At 44.0% G+C, this 27,139-nt stretch overlaps 1 protein-coding gene across 1 annotated transcript in view; it reads left to right on the top strand.

The window, feature by feature from the left end:
- Positions 1-27,139, top strand: part of FBXL13 (F-box and leucine rich repeat protein 13) — a 251,473-nt gene that overhangs the window by 208,482 nt on the left and 15,852 nt on the right. Inside the window, exon 18 of the mRNA XM_062212179.1 lies at positions 8,488-8,571. Within this exon, the coding sequence (XP_062068163.1) occupies positions 8,488-8,571 (84 nt within the window). The remainder of the gene's footprint in view (positions 1-8,487; positions 8,572-27,139) is intronic.

Genomic DNA, 27,139 nt, shown 5'->3' with positions numbered 1-27,139 from the left:
AGATTGTCATTCACTTTTGCGTGGAAAAAAAGTTCTAGCAAGATAAACAATTTCCTTTTGTTTTTGTTTATGATGGTGATTATATTTCCTCTCATGGATTTTCTGTTCTGGTCCTTCACTCGTTTATACTTGTATATTGAAGCTCTCCATAACCCTGCCACTTTTTTATGAGCTTCTTAGAATAATGTAGTTATTAACCACTCATCATATTTGTGGTATGTTATTCTTAGAGTTTTTGAGAGATTATGTAATATTTCAAATTATTTTCTCTATACCTTTATAATGGTTTTCTCTTACAATTGTGTGTGAGAAATTCATCTTAGCAAGTTTATCTTTTTAAAATTTTCATTTATTTGAAAGGCGGAGAGACACATAGAGAGAGATCTTCCATGCGCTGACTCATACCCCCAAATGTCCACGTTGATCAGGGCTGGGCCAGGCCAAACCAGAATCCTAGAACTCAATCCAGGTCTCCCCCATGAGTGAAAGGGACCCAAGTACTTGAGCCATCACTAGCTGCCTGCCTGAGTGTGTATTAGAAGGAGGCCTGAATTGGGAGTGGAACTGGGCCTGCAACCCAAGCACTCCCACATGGGATGTAGGTGCAGAGTAGCCTGGACTTGAACCAGCACTCAGTATGGGGTGTGGGCATCCCAAGTGGCAGTTCAACTCATGGCCCCACAACACCCACCCCGGCACGTTTATCATAGGACTCATAAAGACGATTGAAAAATGAAAAAAAAAAAAAAAAGCTGGACAAAATGTGCAATCTTATGTAATTTATGTAGTTTTTTTTTTTTTCAAGATAATGACAGATTATAAAGTTCATTTATGCATATTTGGTGTTCTGGTGTGCCTGTATTAAAGAATGTTTCTAAACTGAAACATATGGTCAGAAAGGATGATTTATAGCAGTGTAGCTGTCAGATAAATTACAGCAGTACGTTTTGGTCTGATGCTCAAATTCCATAATGCATAGGCCATTTTTCCAGACTTTTTCTCAAAGTGCACTATCTCAGAAGAAAAGCTGTGTTCAAGTTTTAGAGAATAAATCTTACTTTCAGAATGTTAAGCTCTGCTTAACAAGGTTTCATCTGCTTCATTTCATGCATGAAACATGGTTTGTTTTTTCATTTAAATTTTTAAAAATATTTATTTTCGGGGCCGGTGCCGTGGCTCACTTGGTTAAACCTCTGCCTGTGGTGCCGGCATCCCATATGGGCACCGGTTCTAGTCCTGGTTGCTCCTCTTCCAGTCCAGCTCTCTGCTGTGGCCCGGGAAGGCAGTGGAGAATAGTCCAAGTGGTTGGGCCCTGCACCCGCATGGGAGACCAGGAGAAGCACCTGGCTCCTGGCTTCGGATCAGCGTAGCTCCAGCCGTAGCGGCCATTTGAGGGGTGAACCAATGGAAGGAAGACCTTTCTCTCTGTCTCTTTCTCTCACTGTCTAACTCTATCTGTCAAATAAATTTTAAAAAAAAATTTGTTTTCATTTTATTTGAAAGACAGACACACATACACACACACACAGAGAGAGAGAGAAAGAGAGAGAGAGAGAGAGGCAGACGCTATCCACTGGTTCACTCCCCAAATGGCAACAGCCAGGACTGGGCCAGGCTGCAACCAGGAACCCAGAATTCCAACTGGGTCTCCCTTGTGGGTGGCAGGGGACCAAGTGCTTATGACATCGTCTGCTGCCTCCCAGGCTGTGCATTAGCAGGAAGCTGGATCAGAAGGAGAGTAGCCGGGACTGGAACCAGGCACTCTGATGTGTGATGCAGGTGTCTCAAGGTGCGGCTTAGCTGCTGAGCCAAATGCCCGTCTCTGTTTTTAAATTATGTCCAAGTGTCCTGTCTTTCAATGGGTAGAATATTGATGTTTTTGTTGCCTCAGTGTGTCATCTTTTGCCAGCAAGTAACATAGTCACACCAATCAAATAAAAACTCAGTTTTGTAAATACCCCTAAAAGGAATTTGGGAAAATCAAAAGATTTTTAATGGGACGCACAGAAAATTGAGACAGTGAACGTTCTGCCTAAAATAATATTCTTCTATTTCGAAGCACCTCCAAAAACATTCAACGTAACTAAAGGAAAGGGTGATAGAAAAACAGGTTTAAATGAATATCAATGGTTAGATGTGGAATTAAAGATAGCACCTATAGGGGCCAGTGTTGTGGAACAGCAGGTTAAGCTGCCTGTTGAAACCCTGGTGTCCTGTATCAGACTACTGGTTTGAGGCCTGGTTTTTCCACTTCCAATACAGATCCCTGCTAATAATGTGCCTGGGAATACAGCAGATAATGGCCTAAGTGCCTAGACCCCTGCCACCCATGTGGGAGACCCAGATGGGGTTCTGGGCTCCTGGCTTCAGCCTGACCCAGCCCCGGCTGTTGTGGCCATTTAAGGAGTGAACCAGCAGATGGAAGCTCACCTCTCTCTCGCTCTCTGTCGCTCTGCCTTTGAAATACATCCCTTTTAAAATGTCAAAAGGGTAGCATTTATAAAGCAGTGTTCCCCAACTGCCAGTATCATGCCTGATTTAGGCATGGGTCACCAGTGACTACTACAGACTTGCAGCCCCACGAATCCCACCACAGGGCACCAGTAAATAAAGAGGGGAAGATGTACCTCTTCTAATAAGGGGAGCTGGTGGTCACCACCTAACCAAGTGAACTGGCAGCATCACCAGATATGGGACAGTAGCCTGACAATATGTGCCTCCTGCCAGGATGCGACAAACTAAGGTAGCCTTGTTTTGCAAAAGATGTTTATCCTGGCTTAAATCACTAGAGTCCGGTCGGACAATCTACATAATTAATTGGTCTGGCTCTTTAAAACAGTCAGTCTTGAAAGAAAAAATTTAAAGGAAAAAGAATGCTCAAGAGACACAATAATCAGACATAGTGCATGAATTCTAACTGGGTCCTTGATACAAAATAATTGAATATTGACTTTGAATTAGATATTATGGCATTACTGGTAATTTTCTTATATACTACATAGGTGTATACTCTATGCATAATGATATATGTTATACCCTCATCACAGGATATCTAGGGATAAAATATCATGACATCTGAGACTTGTTTTTAAATCGTTCAGGGAAATTTCTGAATAAATACAGAAAAGCAGATGTATATACATATAACTACCTATTGGTATAAATCTAAAACCGCATGAGAGTACTTTTAAAAAAATTCATAGAAAATGGGCTTAAAAATAAGTATATTTTGGTGCAAAAAATATTCAAAACCCATGCATAGCCTTTTTTTTTTTTTTTTGGACAGGCAGAGTGGACAGTGAGAGAGAGACAGAGAGAAAGGTCTTCCTTTTGCCGTTGGTTCACCATCCAATGGGCGCCGCAGCCGGCGCGCTGTGGCCGGTGCACCGCGCTGATCCGATGGCAGGAGCCAAGTGCTTCCTGGTCTCCCATTGGGTGCAGGGCCCAAGAACTTGGACCATCCTCCACTGCACTCCCGGGCCACAGCAGAGAGCTGGCCTGGAAGAGGGGCAACCAGGACAGAATCTGGCACCCCGACCGGGACTAGAACCCGGTGTGCCGGCGCTGCTAGGCGGAGGATTAGCCTGTTGAGCCACGGCGCCAGCTGCATAGCTTTTTCATAATAGACATTTTCCACAAGCTTTTTGAAGGACCCTCATATTCCTACATAGTTATGAATGAAAATGTGTATGCTATGCACAGTGAAGTAGATGTGGCCAAATGTTTGTAATTGGGAAAATAGGCGAAGGGGCATATTTAGATTCACATAATTTCAAAATAAAGAATTGGAGGAGGAGTATGTATGTGATAGTTGGGGGAGGGGGAGTGTATGTTAATGAAATTCTAAACTAGTGTACCATAACTGAGTTATGTAAGTGAGCACACTCATGCAAACACACACACACACTCACATACTCCTCATTCCAACATTTGCTAACAAGTTCAAGCTTAAGGTCCGTCTACATCAGCTAAATAATTCCAGATGTAAAACTTTGGGAAATAAAGTGGAGTGTTCAAGAATGTGTGTTCTCCCAGATGTCCAGCGTGCGTCTATCTGTTCCTGGCGGTGTTGAGTCTTCCCTCCCGCTGCTCCCAGTGACCCTGCACTGAAGTACTGCCCAGCAACTCACACTTTCCCCATGAAGTCTCTGTTCATGCCACATCTCAGCCTGCATCACTGTTCCCATCATCGCGCTGATCAAAAAGCACAGCCTTGAGGCTCAATTCAAATCCTCCTTCCTCCTTGCAAGTCTTTCCTAGACGGCCACCTCTTCCAACCGCGACCTCTCTGGAAACACATGCCTCATTCTTTCTGGAGTCACGGTCACTCACGTACCAGCTCACAGCTCCTCAAGACGGAGGTTTGTGCCACCCTGTTGCACGGGGTGACGTCCAGGTTCCTGAGGATTTGTCTGAGGCCTTGGGCTCCAGGCACCTGCTTCCCATGTGAGCCTGAAACCAGGGCTACCATGAGGCCAGGTTTCCATGGGACCCTGATGGCCTCAGTGGCAGGTCCCTCACTTCAATGGGCTTTGGGGTGCTCCCCAGGATTGCTGTGGGTTCCCGGAGCCTCACCTTCTCGCACAGCCTGTGCTGCTGGTGACTCTGTGCTTCACCTGATGATGCCATCGAGCCTCCATCTGCACCCTGGGAAGGGGAAACCAAAGCCTCTCTCCTGCAAAAGCGTCCGAGGGTTTGGCTGACTTTGGAAGGAGAACACTTGCAGTGATGCCGGGGCTCCCTCAGCAGCAGGCATCAGTCTGCCTTCTGCCCCGCGGAGGCCCCGGTGCTGCAGGCTGCTGGCTCCTCTTCCCGCCCCATTCTTCTCTTCAATGCCCACTCTGCTGTCTCCATCCCTCCCAGAGATAAAACGTCAGCACCAGTCAACCACCAAGGTTTTTTATCTCAAGCACTTACGGTATTGAACAAAACAAAACAGCAATGATCTACAGTTTCCTCCTTCAGAGGAGGAGTTATATGATCAATTTCAGATAATTTTTTAAAATATCCATAATAAATCCATTCACACCGTGCTGAATAGTTCCCTACACATGCCATCCTACTTCATAATTTAATACCTTTGCACTTTCTGTTCCCTCTGCCTAGAGTGTCCTTCCCTCCGTCTTGGCAACTTACACTTTGCCACTCACAACTCTCCTCCAGGTAGCCCCTCCAGGCATGACAGCTGGCCCGAACACCCCTCTCCCAAACACCATTGTGTGGTCCTGACCTCTCCTTGGGTTGTCACAGTCCTCTCCTCATGTCTGTCTGTCAGGCCACACCGTGGGTTCCTTGAAACCAACACAGCACCTCATGGACTGTTCTACATCTGTGAAGCGTCTATCCCAGCTTCTGATCAGTATTACACATGCGAAATAAATATTTATTGAATGATAAATTAAGAATGATTTTTTTTCTAGATCTGAGATTTAAGACTTTCTACAGATATAAAGAAAATCTTTAAAAAGTTGTAACTGTCAGTTGTTTCAAAGAACACCTCCTAATTTGGAGCATTTTTGAACCTCCGGTGCCAAATAGAACATTTACCTAACCGCCTGTGATGCACTTTAGGTCACTACTCAGAAAATCTTCTGGGTGTCTCACATACGCATATCCCAAAGCCCTCAAGTTCTCTTATGTGCAGGAGGAGGCGCTTGGTGGGCTGTGGGAATATTGTCTTTATTTATACAATTACCGCATCAATCAATTCACTTTCTTAACATCTTTATTGAGAAAGAGTTCACATACCATAAAATTCATGGATATCAACTGTACAATTCACAGGGTTGCATAACTATCACCATAATCTAATTCCAGAACATTTTCATCACTTAGAAAAAGAACCCTCTTCCATGAGCAACCACGCCTTATTTCTGTCCCCTCTTCCAGCTCTACCTCCTGTTTCTATATAGTTGCCATATAGAATCGTGTGAAATGTAGCCTTTTGGGTCTGGCTTCTTTTATTTAGGATCATGTTTTCAAGGTTTACCCATACATATAGTGGCCTGTGTCTTTTGAGCACCAGATCCTATTCATTGTATGGATATAGCACATTTTATTTACCCTTTCATCAGTTGATAGACATTTGGGTTGTCTCCACATTTTTCTATGATAAGTGTTGCTTCTATGAACATTTGTGTAATACAAGGTTTTCTGGGGGCACATTTTAATGTCTCTTTGATATATAAACCTCAGAGTAGAACTGGGGGATCATATGAACACATAAGCTATTAAATGTCATACCTAGCAAATGCACTTCATTTAAAGCTCACCTAAAAATTCTAGGGGCTGGCACTGTGGCTCATTGGGTTAGAACTCTGGCCTGCAGTGTCGGCATCCCATATGGAACCCGGTTTCAGTCCTGGCTGCCCCACTTCCAAGCCAGCTCCCTGCTAATGCATCTGGGAAAACAACAGAGGATGGCCTAAGTCCTTGGGCCCCTGCACCCATGTGGGAAACCCTGAAGAAGCTCCTGTCTCCTGGCTTCAGATCATCACAGCTCTGGACATTGTGGCCATTTGGGGAGTGAACCAACAGATGGAAGACCTCTCTCTCTGTGTCTCTGCCTCTCTCTGTGACTCTGTCTTTCAAATAAATAAAATAAATATTTAAAAAGCATTCTAATTTGTCAGCATGGAAGTAAACCTACAAATACAAACTGTAGAGATAGCTTCATAGGACAAATTCCCCAGAGGATTAAACAAACAAACACACACACACACACACATAAACAAAAACACTTCACTATGATCAAGTATAGGGCAAAGGGACAAAGCTTGCTTCCCTTCTTGGTATTGTTCGGATAATTTGGTTTCTATTGGGGGAATATCCCAACCCTTCCAATTCTTCCGATGTGAATCAATTAGCATCCACATCTGGAACATAGACCACAGTCAATGGCTCCATGGGGTTTGGTCATTCTTTGTTTTTGAAACGGGAGGCAGAAGATATAATATGTTCCTAGCAAAAGAATTGTAGAGACAATCAAGTTAAAAGAATGAACAGACTGATTTATTTTGGGGTGGTGGGCAAGACTATTAAATGAAATTAGAAATTACAGTTTAAATAGTGGCTTAAATCCAGTACTTTTTTCATTGATTTGGACTGTTTTAAAATTTATTTGAAAGTCAGAGTTAGAGAGAGAAAGACACACACACATGGAGAGAGAGAGAGAAATCTTCCATTTGCTGGTTCACTCCTCAAATGGCCACAATGGCCAGGGTTTGACAAGGATGAAGCCAAGAGTTTCATCCCGTGTGCTTGACAGGGGCCCAAACACTTGGGTCATCTTTGCTGCTTTTCCAAAGCCATTAGTAGGGAGTTGGATTGGAAGTGCAGCAGCTGGGACACAAACTGGTGCCCATATGGGATGCTGGTGTCGCAGGCAGCGGCTTTACCTGCTACAACACAATGCCCAACCCTATTTGGATTTTATTCTTATTCTTATTGCTATTATTACAAAAGAAAGGGCCTAATCTATACATCAGAGGGAAAAACAGGATCATCAATATTTTCATAACCTATTTTCAATGATGGTTCAAATGCTGTTTTTAAAACCAATGAAATGTAAGTCCCGCCTGCAAATATAAAAAAGGACAAATCCCTATTCTGGTTCTGGCATTTTCTCTACTCTGCAGCTCTGGAACCATAGAATGGGAATAAAAGCTGCTCTTGTGTCCTAGTTTGGGGGCACATCACATGGGATTATCAAAGTGATATAGTTCTGAATGCTGGCACTTACAAGGGGTGCCAGAAAACTCATGGAAAAGTAGCATGAAAAGACAGGTTTACTTGGGGGCAGGAAGAATTTTGAGATTCCTGTATAGTTTTTTCATGCTGTGTGTTTTCCATGAACAGTATTTGCAGAGCCTTTGTATAAGCCAAACTCTGTATTTCCTTATCTGAGTACTGTGACAGTCAGTTTGGGGAAGGAGGAGGAGAATACTGAGAGAGCAGACAGCATGACCAAAAATGTAAGGGCTGAGAAGTATGATCTGTTATGATTTACCTGAAAAAGAAGTTGGCTATTAGCAAACAGTTGTCTCCCTCTAGGCTTTTATAGATCTTGTTTTTTCTTTAAGGCATTAGACATTATAAAATGAGCTGAAGATTTTAAGTTTTTAGGTGAGGCATAAATAAGAATTTATGACAAATACATTCATCCACGTGAAGTGTCTTCAAAATAAAGCTATAAGTTAGATTTGTTTATATGGAATCAGATAACATTTACTTGGAAACAGGGAGCAAGATAATGACCTCCTAAGGAATTTTCTGGTTCTGGGATTCCTCAACACTTTTTGCAAAACATTAGGGACAAATTGAAAGTTTAATTTAATGTCATTGTCTAATTAAAGTGATTTTAAGTTGTAGGCATAAAATGTAAGAAGCTAATTTTTTCCACAGTTTGCACAAATTGCTTATGTTGTTAGATTGCACAAGTGATTTCTGCACTGAATTCTAATCACCAAATGCTCTTTGTATTTTTAGGGTTTGATGGTACTTTCCAGACACAAAAAGCTGAAGGAAGTTTCTATATCTGACTGTGGTAAAATCACAGATGTTGGAATTCAGGTGAGCAAATTAAAATCTTGTGTTAAAGAACTCAGATTGAATGGTAAGCACACAGAGAATTAACTTTTTGGTCACAATAGAAAAAGATATGGATTGGAAATGCGACAACACATATATTTTCTGTTGGGTCAAGGTTAACTCTGGACTCAGCTGGATTGCCAGGGCCTGAAGTGGCTACAAGATTTGATTTCCATTCTATCCTCTCTGCTCTCTCTTCCTGTGTCAGACTCATGAAGGGATGATAAAAGCCTTCTCATGTACCAAAGTGTTCCGCAGGTAGAAATGTTATATAATCTAACCATGAAAACCGTCAAAACGGGGAGTTTGAACAACTGTGCAGGTACTTGACAATTAGGAGCTGAAGTTACTCAAACATGCTCGGACGCATGCTGTATTGGAATGGGAAGCACGAAATAAACACTTGGGTAGGATGAATGATTATGTGCCTAACTGATACTTCAAAAATTCACAAAGGTAAATCTGCTAGACCTGGACTTGAGTGATGTGCAGTACATCATAAAGTAGATATTATTATTACTTATGAGTCATACACAGTACAGTTTTTTAAAATCACATTAAGCATGTCTGTGTATGGGGGACAGAAACCCAAAGCATAATCGTGCATGTATCAAACAGGAGAGAACTGGAAACTTAGACCCACTGCAAGCTCTTGAAGAATGTGTCTTGAGAGTTTAAAACCCCAACTGCTTATGAAAACCTGGGGAATGAGGAGGAAGAAAGTGTTGTGGGGTTGCTGGGTCAAGGTGTCATCAGAGAGCTGCATCCAGTTCTTGTCTCCAATGCAAGCAAGAATTTGAGAAAGAGATGTGGACAAACATTAGCAGAGGACTAAAAGGTACTTACATGTAAAGCTAAAACACTCAGTTGAGAGGGAGTATGGGTGTAACCCACTAGCAGATAAAGCCAAGAGACTCCATTAAGGTTAAACTATGGGGGCCGGCGCTGTGGTGTAGCTGGTGAAGCTGCTGCCTACAGTGCCAGCATCCTATATGGGCATCGGCTGCTCCACTTCTGAACCAGCTCTGTGCTAATACACCTGGAAAAGCGGTAGAAGATGGTCTTGGGCCCCTGCACCCATATGGGAGACCTCGATGAAGCTCCTGGCTTTGGCCTGATGGAAGACCTCTCTCTTTCCCTCTTCCTCTATCCCCCTCTCTAACTCTGCCTTTCAAATAAATAAATAAATATTTTAAAATAAATTAAAAGCTCAAACCATGACTTATGTACTGCAGTTAATCTAAGGGTTAAGGAATGTATTTACACAAAGCTCTATTCATGAATATGATATAGTCAGGCTTCAAAAGGTCTTTGGCAGGGCGATAGACCAAAGGACTTTCAAATAAAGCAAGAAAGTATTAAAGTTCATAATGTTGGCTTGTATTTCTTATATGGTGATCATTTACATTTGACCAATAACTGTAAATTATTGAGAAATACTGAAACCTACCATAGTGATGACGTAGCCTCCTGTCTGCCACTCGTGCCTTCTTGCATTCCTGCATACAGTCTGCATGTTATAATTTGTCATGCTTCCTTGGCGTGAGACAGTATTGACCAAATCTGAGGCTAACTTTCTTGAGACCGTTGTCTTCTGCATTACATTTTGAATCTTTGGGCTCCAGATTTATTTTTGTGTGTATATTCTGTAAAGTCTAATAATGCTATTTCAGGTGTGCTGAGGATTCTAGGTGACAGCATTTATCCTTACTCTATTTTATCATATAGCAGAGTGCTGGCATATCTTTTGAAAATTTTAGACTTCTAAAAATCGGTATGTCTTTATTTCCAGTGCTCTGAAAGAGAAAATAGAAAAGAAACATGGCACACAGGGCTATGAAAATGCAGAATTCTCATTACTAGTTGCACAAGATCAGCGGATCTACTCAGGTTCACGAAAAAGAAATCTTTCTCGTAATCCCACTTCCCTCTTTTTCAGTGTGTTGTGACTTGTCAAAGTTTTACCTCTTCCGGGCACATGGTAATCTCTCCTCCTGGCCTCTCTCAGCCCAGGTAGTAAGTCCGAGAGGCAGCAGACAGACAAGGAGGGGAGAAAGTGACACAGGAACCAAGTTCACAATCTGTATCTGGATTTACAGAGGCAGGGGGAGTAAAGGAAATTGACTAAATTGAGATTCAGTCTCCATGAAGCATGTTCAGATTACCCTCAGTGCATCAGGAATTCTCTCCTTTTGCATGCAAGTTGAAGATCGGAGAGAGTTAGCAAGAGACACTGAAAACACGTCACAGAACGCATTTAATGAGAAAAATGAACACATTTATTTTTACCCTGCTCAGGTTTTGCAAGAGTCATGACCATAATAAGAATAAAAAATTACCTCATTTTAATGTTTTACTGGAAACCACAGCACACGCAGATTGAGTATCTGGAACTGCCGGCGTATTGACTTGTGGCTCTGGCTTTAATTACTTTTTCTAACTTGAGTTTTTCTTTTCTGAGAACATGAGCTGTTCAGTGATTATGTTAAGTTAGAATTATTTGGTACTCTTGAAAGACATTTTGGGAGAGGTTTTTAATACAATGCTAATTTAGCATTTCTTAAGAAATCTTTTTCTTGGCATTTTATGAATTTCATTAAATAACAGACTGTCAAGTTTGGCAAAGGAGCAAGTTTCACTGGAGGTGTTAACAGTACATATAAATTTGAAGTTCTGTCTTATTTAGTGTTCTGGATGGAACCAGTGGAATAAATCCATAATTTACCCTGGTTGCTTTTTATACTTCCTTAATCGTTTGCATTTCTCATTCCTTTTTGAGGATGAAGAATGGTGTAAATACATTAGTGTAATATCCATGTATATGAATTTGTGCACTTATGTGCAGATCATCTGTGAGTAAAAATCTTGCAGCTAAACAAGAATTTGTGATGATTTCAATCTTAGAAGATTGTGATGCTTTCAATCTTAGAAGATTGAGGTAGCTGATCAAGAAAGGGAAGAAGACTTCATCATGACCCAACACAAAGACTATGAAACATGTGTGGCCGGCGCCGTGGCTTAACAGGCTAATCCTCCACCTTGTGGCACTGGCACACCGGGTTCTAGTCCTGGTTGGGGCACCAGATTCTATCCCAGTTGCCCCTCTTCCAGGCCAGCTCTCTGCTATGGCCCAGGAAGGCAGTGGAGGATGGCCCAAGTCCTTGGGCCCTGCACCCGCATGGGAGACCAGGAGAAGCACCTGGCTCCTGGCTTTGGATCAGCACGATGCTCTGGCCGCAGCGGCCATTGGAGGGTGAACCAACGGCAAAAAGGAAGACCTTTCCCTCTGTCTCTCTCTCTCTCACTATCCACTCTGCCTGTCAAAACAAAACAAAAAAAGAAACATGTGCACTGTGTGTGTTTACATGCACATATACATGTAAATGTGCACCTATGGATGGTGTGTGTCAATTCAATTTGTATAGATGTTAGCACATTGAGGTTGCACGTGTTTACATGTAAACATACATGTAAATGTAAACCTACCTACCTAGTATATTGTGGAAATTAAATACCTGTATATATTATTAGATTCCGTACATATGTCAGTGTGTGTACAATATATTTATAACATGCAAATTGTATGTAGGGATGCTATCAGATTATATGTATACATGAATTTTCAATGTTTATATGTTTATTTACATTTTATTTGAAAGACAGAGAGAAACAGATCTTCTGTTTGTTGGTTCATTACCCACATGTCTGCAACAACCAAGGCTGGACTGGGTGGAAGCCAGGGACACAGAATTAACTTTCCATGAACTTTTTGAAGGCCGCTTCATAGTTTGATAATTTCTTTGTACTTAAACACATAAAACAGATATTGACAACCAAATTATTTCTAATGGTAAGGAGATAGTTTTGAATATCCTCTTTGAAGAAATAATTTATTAACTATTATTCCTTTGAATGAATGCATTTTTGGAGGTACTCAAATTATAATAGACTAAATAAATGTATGAAGAGTACTTAAAATATAATACTACATAAATGTCTATTGCTAGTATTACAGAGAATAGGAGAATAAACCAGGTAAAAAGGAGACTGGTATAAAAATTTGAAAACACCAGATTAAAAAAAAATGGGTCACTGTATTTCATTAGGAATGTTATTTTCTTTTCAAAATATAAATGGATTTGTTCACAACATGGAACACCTATGGCCTTGTGTTACGTAGTGACAGCCAGCAAAGGCACATACCCAATGTTGGTTCCAGAGATTACCGTGGAGCGGGAAAATCCGTGTCACCTGGTGAGGTCAGAAGCCATCCTGCTACAGCACAATACACGGCTCATGTGTGTGGAGTGCTGCTGCTGGAAACCAACCTGGGGTGCTGCCATTCACAGAAGTACAGCACATCCAGTTATACACTGCACAATAAGTGACTATGTTAAGAGTTTATGTATTTGCTAGACTTTTATCTTTATTCCTGCTATTTATAAGAACAAAAAGCTTACTGTAAAACAGTGCGTGGTGTTACACCAGTAGCAGCCTTATATGTGCCATGGTTACTGTACCCTTTGATTGCATCATGAGGCTGTGTCAACCATCTAGGTTCGCTAGCTACACTCTGTGATGTGTGTATAACACAATCACCTAACAGCACCTTCCTCAGATTTTACCCTTATCATTAAGTGATGTGTGACTGTATTAACACACACACCTACAGTGATCTTTTTAATTCATCTGCAGAATATGAGGGAACTTCAAAGATCATGGGAACATGATATTAAAAGGAAAGTTTATTTTGGTGCAAAATATTCTGGAATCCATGCAGTTTTTTCCTTACATGCAATTTCCATGTAAGAATTTTGAAGACCCCTAATATATACGATTTCAAAGCTTTTTCACCAAAATAAACTTATCTTTTCATTCCATTTTCCCCCACATTTTCAGAATATCTTGTGTTAAGGTTTTATTGGCCAATGACCCAGTAAAATGATGTTTGCAATATTATTTAAATTCACAGCAGTGAAAGATAAGGGAAAACCAAGCTTATCTTCACCTCACTGAACCCAGTATTAAGTATGTTTAATATTAGGACTAGTATTTTTTTTTAATTTTATTTATTTGAAAGAGTTACAGAGAGAGGTAGAGATAGAGGTTGGTTGGTCTTCCATCTGCTGGTTCACTCCCCAATGGCCACACAGGCCAGAACTGAGCCAATCTGAAGCCAGGAGCCAGGAGCTTCTTCCAGGTCTCCCATGTGGGTGCAGGGGCCCAAGGACTTGGGCCATCTTCTACTGCTTTCCCAAGTGCATTAGCAGGGAGCTGGATCAGAAGTGAAACAGCCGGGACTGGAACTGGTACCCATTTGTGATGCTGGTGCTGCAGTCCAAGGCTTTAACCCACTGCGCCAGCCCCCTAGAGCTGTTATTTTAAGCTTATTTTCCAACATCCCAATTCATTTAGTAATCTTGCACATTGACTGTGGCAACTTTCCTGTGTCCTTTGCCCCAGGAAGGAGTGTTTTTCATCTTTCTTTAGCCCAAGTCTACGTCTACTTGTATCACACTGTCCATCTCAGCATGTACTGTGTTAGTATGCCACAAAGGCAGGCCTCTCCCTTCCACTCACGTGTGGGTGGGACTGACTGAACACTGGAGGAGGAGCGCATGCAGGGCCAAAGTGGGCAGATGGACTATTCCCCTTGCATACCAACCTTGTACCCCACAATAAGCTAGGAGTGCTTGTTGATCCCAGGAGGTTGTTGATTCCTCATGATTTCTACATTGTCTGTCATATAATCTGCACATAAGGGCAGTTGTATTTCTTCCTTCCCAATCTGTTTACCTTTTATTTTTTCTTATTGCATTACTTAGGACTTTTAATACAATGCCAAATGCCAGTGGTAAGGGGGGCATAATTGCCTTGTTCTCTACCTTAGGGGAAAAGCACCTAATTTCTCACCACTTTAATATGAGGTTAGCAGTAAGATTTTTATAGATGCTTGTTACCACGTTAGGGATGTTTCTGTCTGTTAGTAGTTTGCTGAGAGTTCTTATCATGAATGGGTGTTAGATTTTATCAAATGCTTTTCTGCATCTATTATTATGATCATGATTTTGCTTGTTGATGTGAAAGTTTGTATTAATTGACTTTTTAAATTAAAGCCAGACTTAATACTTAGAACAAATCCCATGTGGTCACAGTTAACAATTCTTTTTTTAAGAATAATTTTTCAGAATATTTATATTCATCTACTTGAAAGGCAGAGTGATGGGGGTGGAGGATGAAGCGAGAGAGAGAGAGCACGCATGTAAGCTTTCATCTGCTGGTTCACTCCCCAAAAGCCTGTAGCACCCTGGATTGGGCCAGGCCGAAGGCAGGATCCTGGAACTCCATCAGGGTCTCCCCTGTGGGTATCAGGGCCCAAGAACTTGAGCCATCGTCTGCTGCCTCCCAGGTACATTAGTAGGAAGCTCAATTGGAAAGCGGAGTAGCCAAGTTTCAAAGCAGCACTCTGATAAAGAGGGTGGGCATTCCAAACAGCAGCTTAATCCACTGCACCAGTGTTGGTGTCTGTAATTCTTCTCATATGTTGCTGGATTTGATTTGCTAATATTCTATTGAGAACTTTTGCATGTTCATGATAGATATTAGTCTGTCATGGTAATTTCCCTTTCTTTGTGACTATCTGTGATTTTGGTATTGGGATAGTGATAGCATTATAAAATGAATAAGAGACTATTACCTCTCCTTCTATTTTCTGAAACAGACTATAGACAATTGGTATCTTTCTCTCCTAAATGTTGAGTAGAATTTACTAATGAAATCCTCAGGGCCTGGTGTTTTCTGTTTTGAAAGTTTATTAATCGTTGATTCGATTTCTTTAATACATATAAGTCTATTTGGATTATTTATTTCTTGTGTGAATCTTGGTGGATTGTATCATTCAAAGAATTGGTCTGTTTCATTTAGGCTGTCAAATTTGTGGGCAAAAAGTTGTTCATAATATTCCTTTATTTTTTTTAACATCCATGGAATCAGTGGTGATGGCTTCGCTTATATTCCTGATTTCTAATTTTTGTCTTTTCTCTTTTCGCACCTTCTTGGTTAGCCTGGTTAGAGGTTTTTCACTTTCACTGATATTTTCAAAGGACCAACTTTTGGGGTTGATGCTTTGGCACAGTGGGGTAAGCTGCTACTTGGGATGCCCACATTCCGTACTGGAGCGCCTGGTTTACGTCCTGACCACTCCACTTCTGATCCAGCCTCCTGCTAACGCAGCTGGCAGGTGGAAGGTGATGGCTCGAGTACCCGACTCCTTATCAATCACTCAGGAGACTCAGGGAATTCCAGGCTCCTGGCTTCTCCCTGGTCCGGCTATCATGCAGGTATCTGGGGAGTGAACTAGTGAATAGAAGATCTCTCTCTCTGTTTCTTCTCTCTCTCTTGCTCTCTCTCTCTCTCTCTGTGTGTGTGTCTTTCAAATAAAAATGTTCCATCTGCTGGTTTACTCCCCAAATAGCCACAATGGCCAGAGCTGGGTAGATCTAAAGCCAGGAGCCAGAGGCCAGAGGCTTCTTCTGAGTCTCCCAGACAGGTGCAGGGGCCCAAGTGCTTGGCCCATCTTCTGCTTTCCCAGGCCGTAATCAGAGAGCTAGATTGGAAGTGAAGCAGCCGAGACGTGAACCAGTGCCCATATAGGATGTGGGTGCCACAGGTGGCGGCTTAGCCTACTATGCTACAGCACCAACCCCATAAAATTTTTTTAAAAACCAGCTTTTGATTTCCTTGATTTCTCTATTATTTTTCTGTTTTTAATTTCATCATATTGGCTCTAATTTTTATTATTTTTTCCTGCTTATTTTGGATTTAATTTGCTCTTCTAGTTTCTTAAGGCAGAAGCTTTGATCGTTGATTTGAGATCTTTCTTCTTTTCCAATACACACACAGAATACTAGAAATCTCTCCCTGGGCACTGCTTGCAGTGTACCCTACAAATTTTCATAAGTTGTATTTGTATTTTCATTCAGTTCAAGAGATTTAAAAATATCTCTTGAAAATTTCTCTCTGACCCATGTGCTATTTGGAAGTGTCTTGTTTAATCTCTAAATATGTTAGGATTTCCTAGCTATCTTTCTGTTGATTTCTAGCCTCATTCCATTGTGCTTTGTTTTTAAAGATTTATTTATTTGAAAGGCAGAGATGTACAGAGAGGCAGAGGCAGAGAGAGACAGAGATTCTTCCATGTGCTGGTTCACTCCCCAAATGGCCACAACAGCTGGAGCTGTGCTGATCCGAGGCCAGGAGCTTCCTCTGGGTCTCCTCTGCGGGTGTAGAAGCCCAAGCACTTGGGCCGTCTTCTTACTGCTTTCCCAGGCCATCAACAGGGAGCTGGATCAGGAGAGGAGTAGCCTGGGCGCGAATCAGCACCCTTATGGGATGTCGGTGCCACGGGCAGAGGCTTAGCCCACTACGCCACAGCGCTGGCCACCCATTGTGCTTTGAAAGTATATTTTGTATGGGTTCTAATCTTTTTTTTGTGCTGTTACACAAGGGCCCTTGTGTGGTCATAGGCATGGGTTGAGGGAACCCGTTCTACGTTCCTGTGATTAATTCTCAGTCTTTTAGGGGGCCTGGCCCCAGGACTGATTTCACTTTCCTAACGCCCCTAAACGGGAAAGACAGGAAGGTCAGCGAGGACCGGAGTTGGACGTTGTCCTATCTCAACGTAGAAGGCTGGAGAGGGCTGGAGTTCAGTGTTTCCCTTCACACACACCCACCCACACACACACATACATACACATCCTCCCTACACTCCCGCACAAAATAGCTCCCCACACACATACACATTGCTCCACACACACATACACAACACTCCCCCACATATACATACACTCACCACACCCAAACCTACACCCGCACATAACACACCCACATACATACACATACATACACATACACACAACATACCCCACACGCATACACACACATCACACCCACACACACATACACAACAGCCCCCCACATATACATACACACACTCTGCACCCACACCCACACACAACACACACACATACACATGCATACACACAACATACCTGCACATATATACACACACATCGCACCACACACACGTACACAACACACCCCACATGTACATACACACACCACATACACAGCACCCACATACACATGCAACACACATGCACATATACATACACACAATACATAGATACGCCGCACTCAAGTACACACATAGCACACACACATAACACACCCACACCCACACACATACACACCCCCACACGCATACGTACCCACATGCATACACACGCCTCTACCCCCCACCCCCACCCCCTTGTTCTGACTCCGGTGGAACCACGTTAATCAGGTACTTTCCCTCGGGGACAGGCCACAGCGAGAGAGGCCTGTTCTCTTCCTGGGAACAGATACTCGGGGATACTCGAACATGGTTACTTGCCCCCTCCCATTGCCTAAAGCATGACTTTTTCCTCTACCTTCACCCTGAGAACCTGGCTGGCCTCCCTGGCGACAACACCCTTGGAAGTGAGGAGACCCCCTCACCTTGGGCCTGAGGACTTCTCTCAAGCCAGCCCGGTCTCAGCCTCCAGCAGTCAGTCCGTTACCCGTCCAGTGTTCCTGCTGATCCTGGATCCTGCGCAGCCTTCGGTTCCGGGCCAGCCCCGGTTCTCGGTGCTCACTCCGGCTTGCCCCGTGACCGCTGTCATCTGACAGACCTCGAAAGACCTGTGGGTTCTCAGCTTGCTCAGTGTTTTTTTCCGTTTTGAGGCTGGGAGTGATAGACAACCGGAAGGCTGGACCATTCCCCTGGGCTGTGTGGGTGTTGGCTGAATCGGGCGCATCCAGGCGCCTCCAGGTGGGGTGATGAGGGTGAGGGAGGCTCTGAATCAGATCCTGAGACCGCGGGAGGGCGCGGGAGCTGGGAGCCTGTGGCGGGGCTGGGTGGGCAGGCGGCTGGCCCTGCTGAGCGCTGCACGTGGCTGTGACCGCCGCTCATCCTTCCCGCTGGCCACAGTGCGGCCTGCAGGACTGCCCCCCACGGCTCGGGCCTGTGTCGCACCTCGGTTTGAGTATTTCCGTCATGTGTGTTCAGGATTCTTAAGCTTCCTTAACGTGACAGTAGGATATTATTTGCAAATATGGAATCGGAAACAATTTAAATGATTGATGAGGCTACTCCCCGCCTTCTTGTATGACTCTACTCAAATTGTCTCATGTCCGATGACTGTCAATTTATTTTGTGAAAATGTGGCTTCTTGCTTAGTGACTGAACTGAAATATTTTGGATTCGAATTTCTATGTAGTGGACACCGAGCTAATCTGATTTTGAAAACATCATTATAAACTTTTTTTTAATGTTGAGGTTTGAACCAGTGAACTGGACTAAGTTTATACACAGCAAATCTAATACAGTGTGGCAGTTGGTAGGTAACATTGATTTAGCACTTAGTGCATGTCAGACAGTATTATATTTCCTCTAGACAAGAATACTTGAAAAAGTTCATGGAAATTGGAAATAAAGGATAAATTCATTATGGTGCACAAATTTTTTGAAATTTTTATATAGGTTTTTCATAATTTGCAAATGTCTGATGTCAGAAGTGAAATGTTCTGGAAGTATTAAAAATAGCATGAGTATAGAGAGAAAAAGTGTGTTTTTCTTATACATGGGGTGATTTTTATTTAAGATTCATTTATTTGTTTATTTAAAGGCAGAGTTACAGAGAGGCAGAGGCAAGAGAGAGAGGTGTTCCATCCGCTGTTTCACTCCCCAGATGGCTGCAAGGGCGAGAGCTGCTCCAATCCAAAGCCAGGAGCCAGGAGCTTCTTCCAGGTCTCCCACGTGGGTGCAGGAGCTCAAGGACTTGGGCCATCTTCTACTGCTTTCCCAGGCCATAGCACTGGATGGGGAGTGGAGCAATTGGTTCTCAAACTGGCGTGCATATGGGATGCTGGTACTGCAGGTGGTGGCTTTACCCAGTATGCCACAGCACCAGCCCCTCCTCATCTACTCTTAGGACAGAATCTTCTTTGAGAGGGAGGGGAGAGAGAGAGAAAAAAAAATGCTCCCATCTACTGGTCTATTCTCCAAATGGCCAAGAGGAAGCCCAGGAACTCAATTCAGTCTTCCACGTGAGTGGCAGGAACCCTATGACTTGAGCCATCATTGTCACCTCCCAGGGTCTACATTGGTAGGAAGCTGGAGCCAGGGCCAGCTGTGCAGCCCAGGCACTCTGATGGGAGTGACACACAGGCACCTTAACTGGTGTCTTAACCACCAGGCCAAACACCTGCTCCAGGACTGAGTCTTTGAGGCACCTACCTCTCTCTCTCTCTCTCTCTCTCTCTCTCTCTCTCTCTCTCTCTCTCTGGGCTGTGGCAGCTGCAGGCAGGCTAAGGGAGCTCTGTTGGAATTTGTTTCTGTTTTTACTTACAGGTGGTTTGGAGGTCTCTGATTCCAAATAATGATGAATTGTGGGTCCTGTACGGTTGATTTGTTCTCTCTGGAGATTTTCTGGCCTGGAGGGAAGGGGAATTCTCAGACTTAAACAATTGTTGTTCTTCAAATCCAAGCATGGGTTCATGTTTGCCTTTATTAACAGAGACAAGTGTCTGCTTTGTGGTGTTCTGCAATGAGAAATCATGGGCACAGGATTTATAACCACACAAGAGAAATAAGAAGTATATGGCAGGGCCCAGCATTGTGGTATAGCTGGTAAAGCCACCACCTGTGACGCCAGCATCCCATATGGGCACTGGTTCGAGACCTGGCTGCTCCACTTCCGATCCAGCTCTCTGCTATGGCCTGAGAAAGCAGTGGAAGATGGCCCAAGTCCTTGGACCCCTGCATCCACATGGGAAACTCGGAAAACGCTCCTGGCTCCTAGCTTCAGATTGGTGCAGCTCCGGCCGTTGCAGCCATCTGGGGAGTGAACCAGCAGGTGGAAGACCTCTGTCTCTCTCTGCCTCTGTCTCTCTGCCTCTCCTTTCTCTGAATAACTCTGACTTTCAAATAAATAAATACATCTTTAAAAAAAGCAGCATGTGGCAGGGGTTCAGCCTCCCCTGCGCTCTCTGTCTTTCCTGCCCAGCTCGGCTTCCTGTTCCTCACAGGCTGATTTACTGGTACCTTGCAAATGGCACTGTTGATGAGTTCAAGTGAGGGGAGCCAGATCAGTGGTGTCACATTCTTTGAAGATCTCAGAGGCACCTGATGACGTTTGTTCGTGGGGTATAAGCAGCAGCAGCAGCAATGCTAGAACTTTCAATTCCCCAAGTATCCTCTTAGGACCCCTTCTTTTTTTTTTTTTTGAGGCCCTCAATCTTGTCCCATCTGCTTGAGCATTTGAGACAACATGTTCCTCTCACCTTTAGTCTTCGATGTGTTTTTAGCCTCTTAGATTATAAACTGTAAAGCATATGTATTTGTTTAATTCACTTATTTGAACAGCAGAGAGAGACGGGGAGGGGGAGAGAGGAGAGAGAGAGAGAGAGAGAGAGAGAGGGAAGGAGGGAGGGAAGGAAGGAAACAGGCAGAGAGCTCCTAACTGCCAGCTTACTCTCCTAAACACCTACATCAGCCAGGATTGGGCCAGGTCAAAACCAGAAGCTTGGAATGCAATCTGTCTCTCACATGGGTGGCAGGCACCCAAGTACTTGAACCATCAGCTGCTGCCTTTCAGGGTGTGCATTAGCAGGAAGCGGGAATCAGGAGAGGAGGCAGGACTGGAACCCAGGCACTCTGATATGGGCTGCAGGCCTCCCAGCCCAACGTCTTAACCACTGCACTACATTTCCGTCCCTATGAACTCCTGATTTTTGTCTCTATTTGACCTTTCGTAACAGTATTGTCTTGCTTTACAAATATAAAGGAGAACAGAGAAGAGGGATCAAAGAAGGGACAAGGAAATGCAGCCATGTGGGGCCAGTCATTAGCTACTTCATAGTTGAGAGAACAGCAAACCGAGATCCACTGGTTCATGTGGCTTTCAGCGCGACTCAGGAACGTCCAGTGGACATGAGTCTGCTCCTCGCAGAGCCTAAGTGGGAACTGAGGGTTCGGTATTCTCAGTCCTTGCACCCTGGGCTACCTGTGCCCAGGATGTGAAATCATTAGAACTGATGTGGAGTTCTTTCTGGCCTGGACACTGAGGTCAGAAAGTCCCAGGAGCTCCAACCTTATTGAGCAACCATCCGATTCAAATCGTCCTCCCCGGAACGGCCTGCGGCCAGCCTCTTGACCGTGGGTCTCTAGAGTATAACAAAGATTGAGTTCGTGTGGCCTAAGAGCAAGAACTGAATTACTTTCCAGTGATTCTTTTTATTTATTTGGCAGAGAGAGTGAGAGAGCAAGAGAGCTCTCCATCACTGGCTCACTCTCCAAATGCCTGCATTGGGAATGGGGACACCTGGGTGGCAGGAGCCCCATTACCTAAGTCGTCACTGCTGCCACCCTGTGTGTGTGTTAACAGGAAGCTGGAGTCAGGAGCCAGAGCTGGGAATTGAACCCAGGTACTGCAGTGTGGGATGTGGGCTCTTAACCAGTGTCTTAACTGCTAAGCCAAAGGCCCATCCCTCCAGTGACTCTTTTCTGATCTTCAGCACTTACTTTTTGAATCACTGAACTTTCTAGCTAGTTACAAAATATTGGTTCTGTCGGATTCTCACCCATCATTCTTGCCAGTTGGTAGACTCTACCCTGTGGTGCTCAAGGAAAATTGATTTTGGTAGCCATTGACATGGACTGTGATGCCAACAATGGATCAGATGTCTTGGCTCCAAACAGCAACCATTTTTAAAAAGTCAACACGGCTCTCTATTTGGTTTCCAAGATTGAGTCATTCAGGAATTATCAAAGAATGAGATTTCAGTAACTCCACCTCCTCTCCAGGGATGAAGTGATATTATGCGTTGCAAGGGAAGCAGCAAACAGAATTCCTTTCCAAAGTGGCTTTAAATCATGGCCTTTTGGTGCAGCAGAAACTGCAGGCGCCTGTATGGGGAGGTGGGACAGCCAGACATTTCGACCCTATGTCTACTGGTCACATTGTGCAGGAAAATCTTTCTTCCTGTCTAATACTCCAGGCTACCATTGGAAAATACTTAACTGCTTATGATGAAGATCCCAGGGGATCTGAGGCTTAGACTTGCTTTACAGGGCCTTGGAAGAGGGAACTAAGAGATTCTTCTTGCAGAATTCAAGATGCTGGAGTATCTGAGAACTCAATCTCCATGAAACCTGGAACAATTAAGAGCTTTGTTACAAAAATTTGTGTGCAAGGTGGCTTCCAGGCCGAGAATGGCCTTCTAAAAGCTAGAACAGAACAACGTGGCCCAGGAGACCTGGAGCACCTGGAACCAGCTGGGAATCACAGAGGAACTCCTGCCAAGATACTTAGACACTGATCTTCAAAGACTGTGAGCAAAAGAAACAAGCTCAGTATTCTCTGTTCCCGCTGACATCAGTGTGTTTCCAATCGTGGAGGCAGCACAACAGAGTTAGAAGTTTGCCAGACTTCAAAGGATGTGGGATTTGACAGCTTGTCAGTTTCCCATAGTCTGCAAGGTTCCACGGAAGACTGGAGCCCTGGGTACCATGTTATCTTGGCTGAGAAGCAGCTGAAGCTGGGGACACCCCCACAACACTGGCTTCTGGCCCACTCCCCGCCAGGGAGAACCACTCTCGGACAACTGAAGTTCTGCTGAACTCGCTAGAGGGCTGTGCACGCCTGTTATTCTCATGTCAAGCATCCACAGAGCAGAACTTATCAGAGGCCTCGGTGAAAGGAAGACAATCCAAAGGAGGCTGTTCCCACACCTTTAGCTGCCCCTAGAACATTAGTTTAGCCTATGAAAGATGAAATTTGCCAAAAGTTAACCAAAGCCTGTCAGATTGGATACATAAAAAGCAGGGGAAATAAACATCAGAATCCCTCTTTCCAACTATTAGCTTGAGTCTCTGTTTCTTTAGCTTCTTGCACCAAAGAGGCCGACTTGGGTTTGATCCTCTTTCTGGGTGACACGCCCAGGCTTTGCTCATTGTGCCTCACCCAACGTGGCCAGGGTGCCTGAGGCATGTCCCATGGGAGCTGTTTTTCTCCGTGTTATGATTTCTAATAACCCTTTCTGTCACTTCCAGTTCCGTTGTTCATGGTATTTTCTCATCCCAAAGGCCTCATCACATTGGAGGTGCTGTTCACAGGTCTTGAAGTGAGGGACAGGGTGGCCCCAGGATCTCTGTGGTTCCACTGTGGGCACATAAAAGCCAGCATGTGTGTCTGTCTCTTTTATTCGGAAGATACAGTGTCTCCCCTTCTTTCAGTAAGCCTGTGAGATAGGTAGACAGATTTGTTCTCCCCTAGGAGATGAAGAAACTCGCAGTCAAATGGCTTGTTCAAGGTCACGGAGAGACCCTGCCAGATTCCAGACCCTGTGCTTTCCTATGACTGGCAGTCTCCCTGGGTTACATCATCCCTGGCTCCATCCTGTCCCAACGCCGGAGGTCAAAGCAGGACTCACAGGTCATGAACTCGTATTTCTTAGAGATCTTTAAATGGGAGAAGTCACAGGAGGGTGGTGTAACAGCTAGGTTGCCATTGTCTGTCTTTTTCCTTTTTAAATATTTGTTTTATTTATTTTATTTATTTGAAAGGCAGAATGACAGAGGCAGAGACCGAGAGAAAGACATCTTCCACCCATTGGTTCACTGTAATGTGCCGACACGGGCTGGGGCTAGGCCAGGAGCCAGGAGCTCCATCTGGGTCTCCCACATGGGTGTAGGAGCCTGAGTGCTTGGGCCATCTTCTGCTGATTTTGCAGGCACAGGAGTGGGAACGAGTCAAACCAGTGCTCCAGTGTGGGATCCTGCACGGCAGCAGCCCCTTCACCTGCTGTGCCACAGTGCCAGCCCCAAATTGCCATTTTCTTAAGGAAGAATCAGAAACAGAACCAAAGTTGCTATAGCTGGTTGTTCACATAGAAACTCTTCATGTCTTTCAGACTGGTTGTTACAGCTGAGGGACTAGTCCCCCAGAGACCCCTAATGGGTCGCCAGCTAATTGGGCCGCTGGGTACCACCCGCCCCCCTTTTGTAAATTACAAAGAAATGGAGAAAGTGTGGATGATTCTGCAGACCACAACACAAGAAAAATACCTCATTGCTCTTTGGTAGTCCAACTATGGCTCATTTTTATTTTGGCGATAAAAATGTAAAACTGGTAACTTTCCTGCAATTTTTTTCCAACACATTCTAATTACCAAAAGTAATTCAAGACTACTTTGTTTCAGTCATTTCCTAATCTTCTGTCCTTTGGGTTTTCCCAGGGCACATCACGTTCTCTGCCACTGCCTACCCCTTCTGTTCTTTAGCCTCGCCCATTTGCTTTCTTTTTATGTATCTGCCACATCTTATATTTTAAAAGCAATCCCTTGTTTTTACCAAATTCCTGGAATTGGTGCAACTCACAAGCCATGAAGCTTTGCTGACAACCAAACTGAGAAAGCCTCTCCACAGGAAGCTTTTTCTCTGGCAAATGAACAAAACAGTGTGCTCTGGTGTGCCCAGAGAGTGCGTGCACTTCGAGAACTTTTCTTCAGATTTATTTTCATGCCATACATTTTTACTTGTCTTCGTATGTTTATGACATATAACATATCTGACCAGCTGAACATCTACGTAACTTACAAAGTTCATTAAGAGATACTTCTTGAAAATGTGTTCTCTAAGAATCTTTCCTGTGGTGTTCATGATGGAACAAAGTTGGCAAGCAGTCACACAGAAGCGGTGAATACAATACTAATTCTAGGTGCTGTCTACTGAGGGCCTGCTGTGTGCCGGGTACCGTTCAGTGGCATGACTCAGACACAATCACTGAATTTTCCCAGCTCTATGAAGTCAGTGCCCTGTTAACATTCAATGTCATTCCCATGTTGCAGATGAGTTCACTGAGGTTCAGAGAGGTTGGGTAATTTATCCAGAGACATAGAACTTCCAAGAGCAAGATTTGAACTCAGGCCACTGCATGCCCCAGCTTTGTGCTCTCTGTAATGCTTTCAAAATAAATAAATATTTTTTAAAAAAAATTCTAAATCTTATAAATTTTAAAATCTTTTTTAAAAAAAGATTTATTTATTTATTTGAAAGGCAGAGTTACAGAAATGCAGAGACAGAAGTTTTCCATCCTCTGGTTCACTCCTCAAATGGCTACAACAGCCAGGGCTGGGCCAGGCCGAACCCAGGACCTTCATCTGGGTCACCGACATGGGTGCAAGAGGCCAAGGACTTGGTCCATTTTCCGCCACTTTCCCAGGCACGTTATCCAGGAGCTGGATCAGAAGTGGAGCAACCAGGACTCAAACTGGCGCACATATGGGATGCCAGCCCTGCAAACAGTGGTTCAACCATCTGTGCCACAGAGCCAGCCCCAATAAATCTTTAATTAAAAAAAAAAAAAAAAAAGCAGCAGTAGCTAAAATCAATGCCCAAAACAACACAGTTAGGCTCAATCTGAGTAGCTGTAATGGAAGTAGAAAGTGAGAAAAAAATGGAAAAGCTGTAGGAATGTGGAAGAGGCATTTCTTGCTCAAGTTGAATGGGGGGAGGGGATGGCATTGTGGCATAGCAGGATGGGCCACAGCCTGCAGTGCCAGCATCCCTTATGGGCATTGGTTCAAGTCCTGGCTACTCCACTTCCAATCCAGCTCCCTGCTAATGTGCCTGGGAGAGCAACAGAAGATGGCCCAAGTGCTTGGATACCCGGCACCCATGTGCAAGACCAGGAAGAAGCTTCTGCCTGCTGGATGCAGCCTGGCCCAGCCCTGGCTGTTGTGACTATTTGGGGAGTGAACCAGTGGTTGGAAGCCCTCTCTCTCTCTCTCTCCCCCTCTGTCTCTGTAACTTTGCCTTTTAAATAAACACAATAAATATTTTAAAAAATAACAAAGACTGAATTGAGGAACTGTATGAAAGGAGCCACATTTGAGCTAATGTGAAGCTAAAGCTGATAGTCCAGGTCCCCGTAGCTTTTCATAACGAGTTTCACCATGGCTGTACTTTGGAAATACTTGCACTGGACCCGTTGTTGTCCCCTTCCCCTTTCACAGTGTCCTCTCTGTACTGAAAGCCGCGTGTCCCCTGAGTCTGGGCTGGCCTCTGGCAGGAGGGCTGCGGGTGCAGGACTGGCACTGCGGGGTTGGTTCCAGTGCCTGGGCCGTGAGTTCTCCCACTTGCTCTCATGCTGAGTGGGAACATGCCCATCTTTGGGGGATGCAGCTGTACGTCTCATGTTATATAGGAGATCCAAATGCAAATATAAAACCAGAATTTCGTATTTAGTTTACGACTGAAAATCATGTAAGTTGTATGCTAGCCTCTGAGGCTGTCAGAGATAATCATCATAGAAAATGATTCTTGACAGCACAAGATCTTTACAGAATTATCAACAGACAAGGGGGACAACAACAAACAGCCAGTGTTGCAGTAGACCCCTTCAGGACCTAATGAGGCAAACGGCCAAGAGAGGGTGTCATGAGCATGAAACACGAAATGATTTGGTCT

This window comes from Lepus europaeus, chromosome 1 (assembly GCF_033115175.1).
Source record: "Lepus europaeus isolate LE1 chromosome 1, mLepTim1.pri, whole genome shotgun sequence".
Classification (NCBI taxonomy): domain Eukaryota; kingdom Metazoa; phylum Chordata; class Mammalia; order Lagomorpha; family Leporidae; genus Lepus; species Lepus europaeus.
The sequence above is the reverse complement of the archived record's forward strand: the minus strand, read 5'-3'. Positions and strand labels throughout refer to the sequence as shown.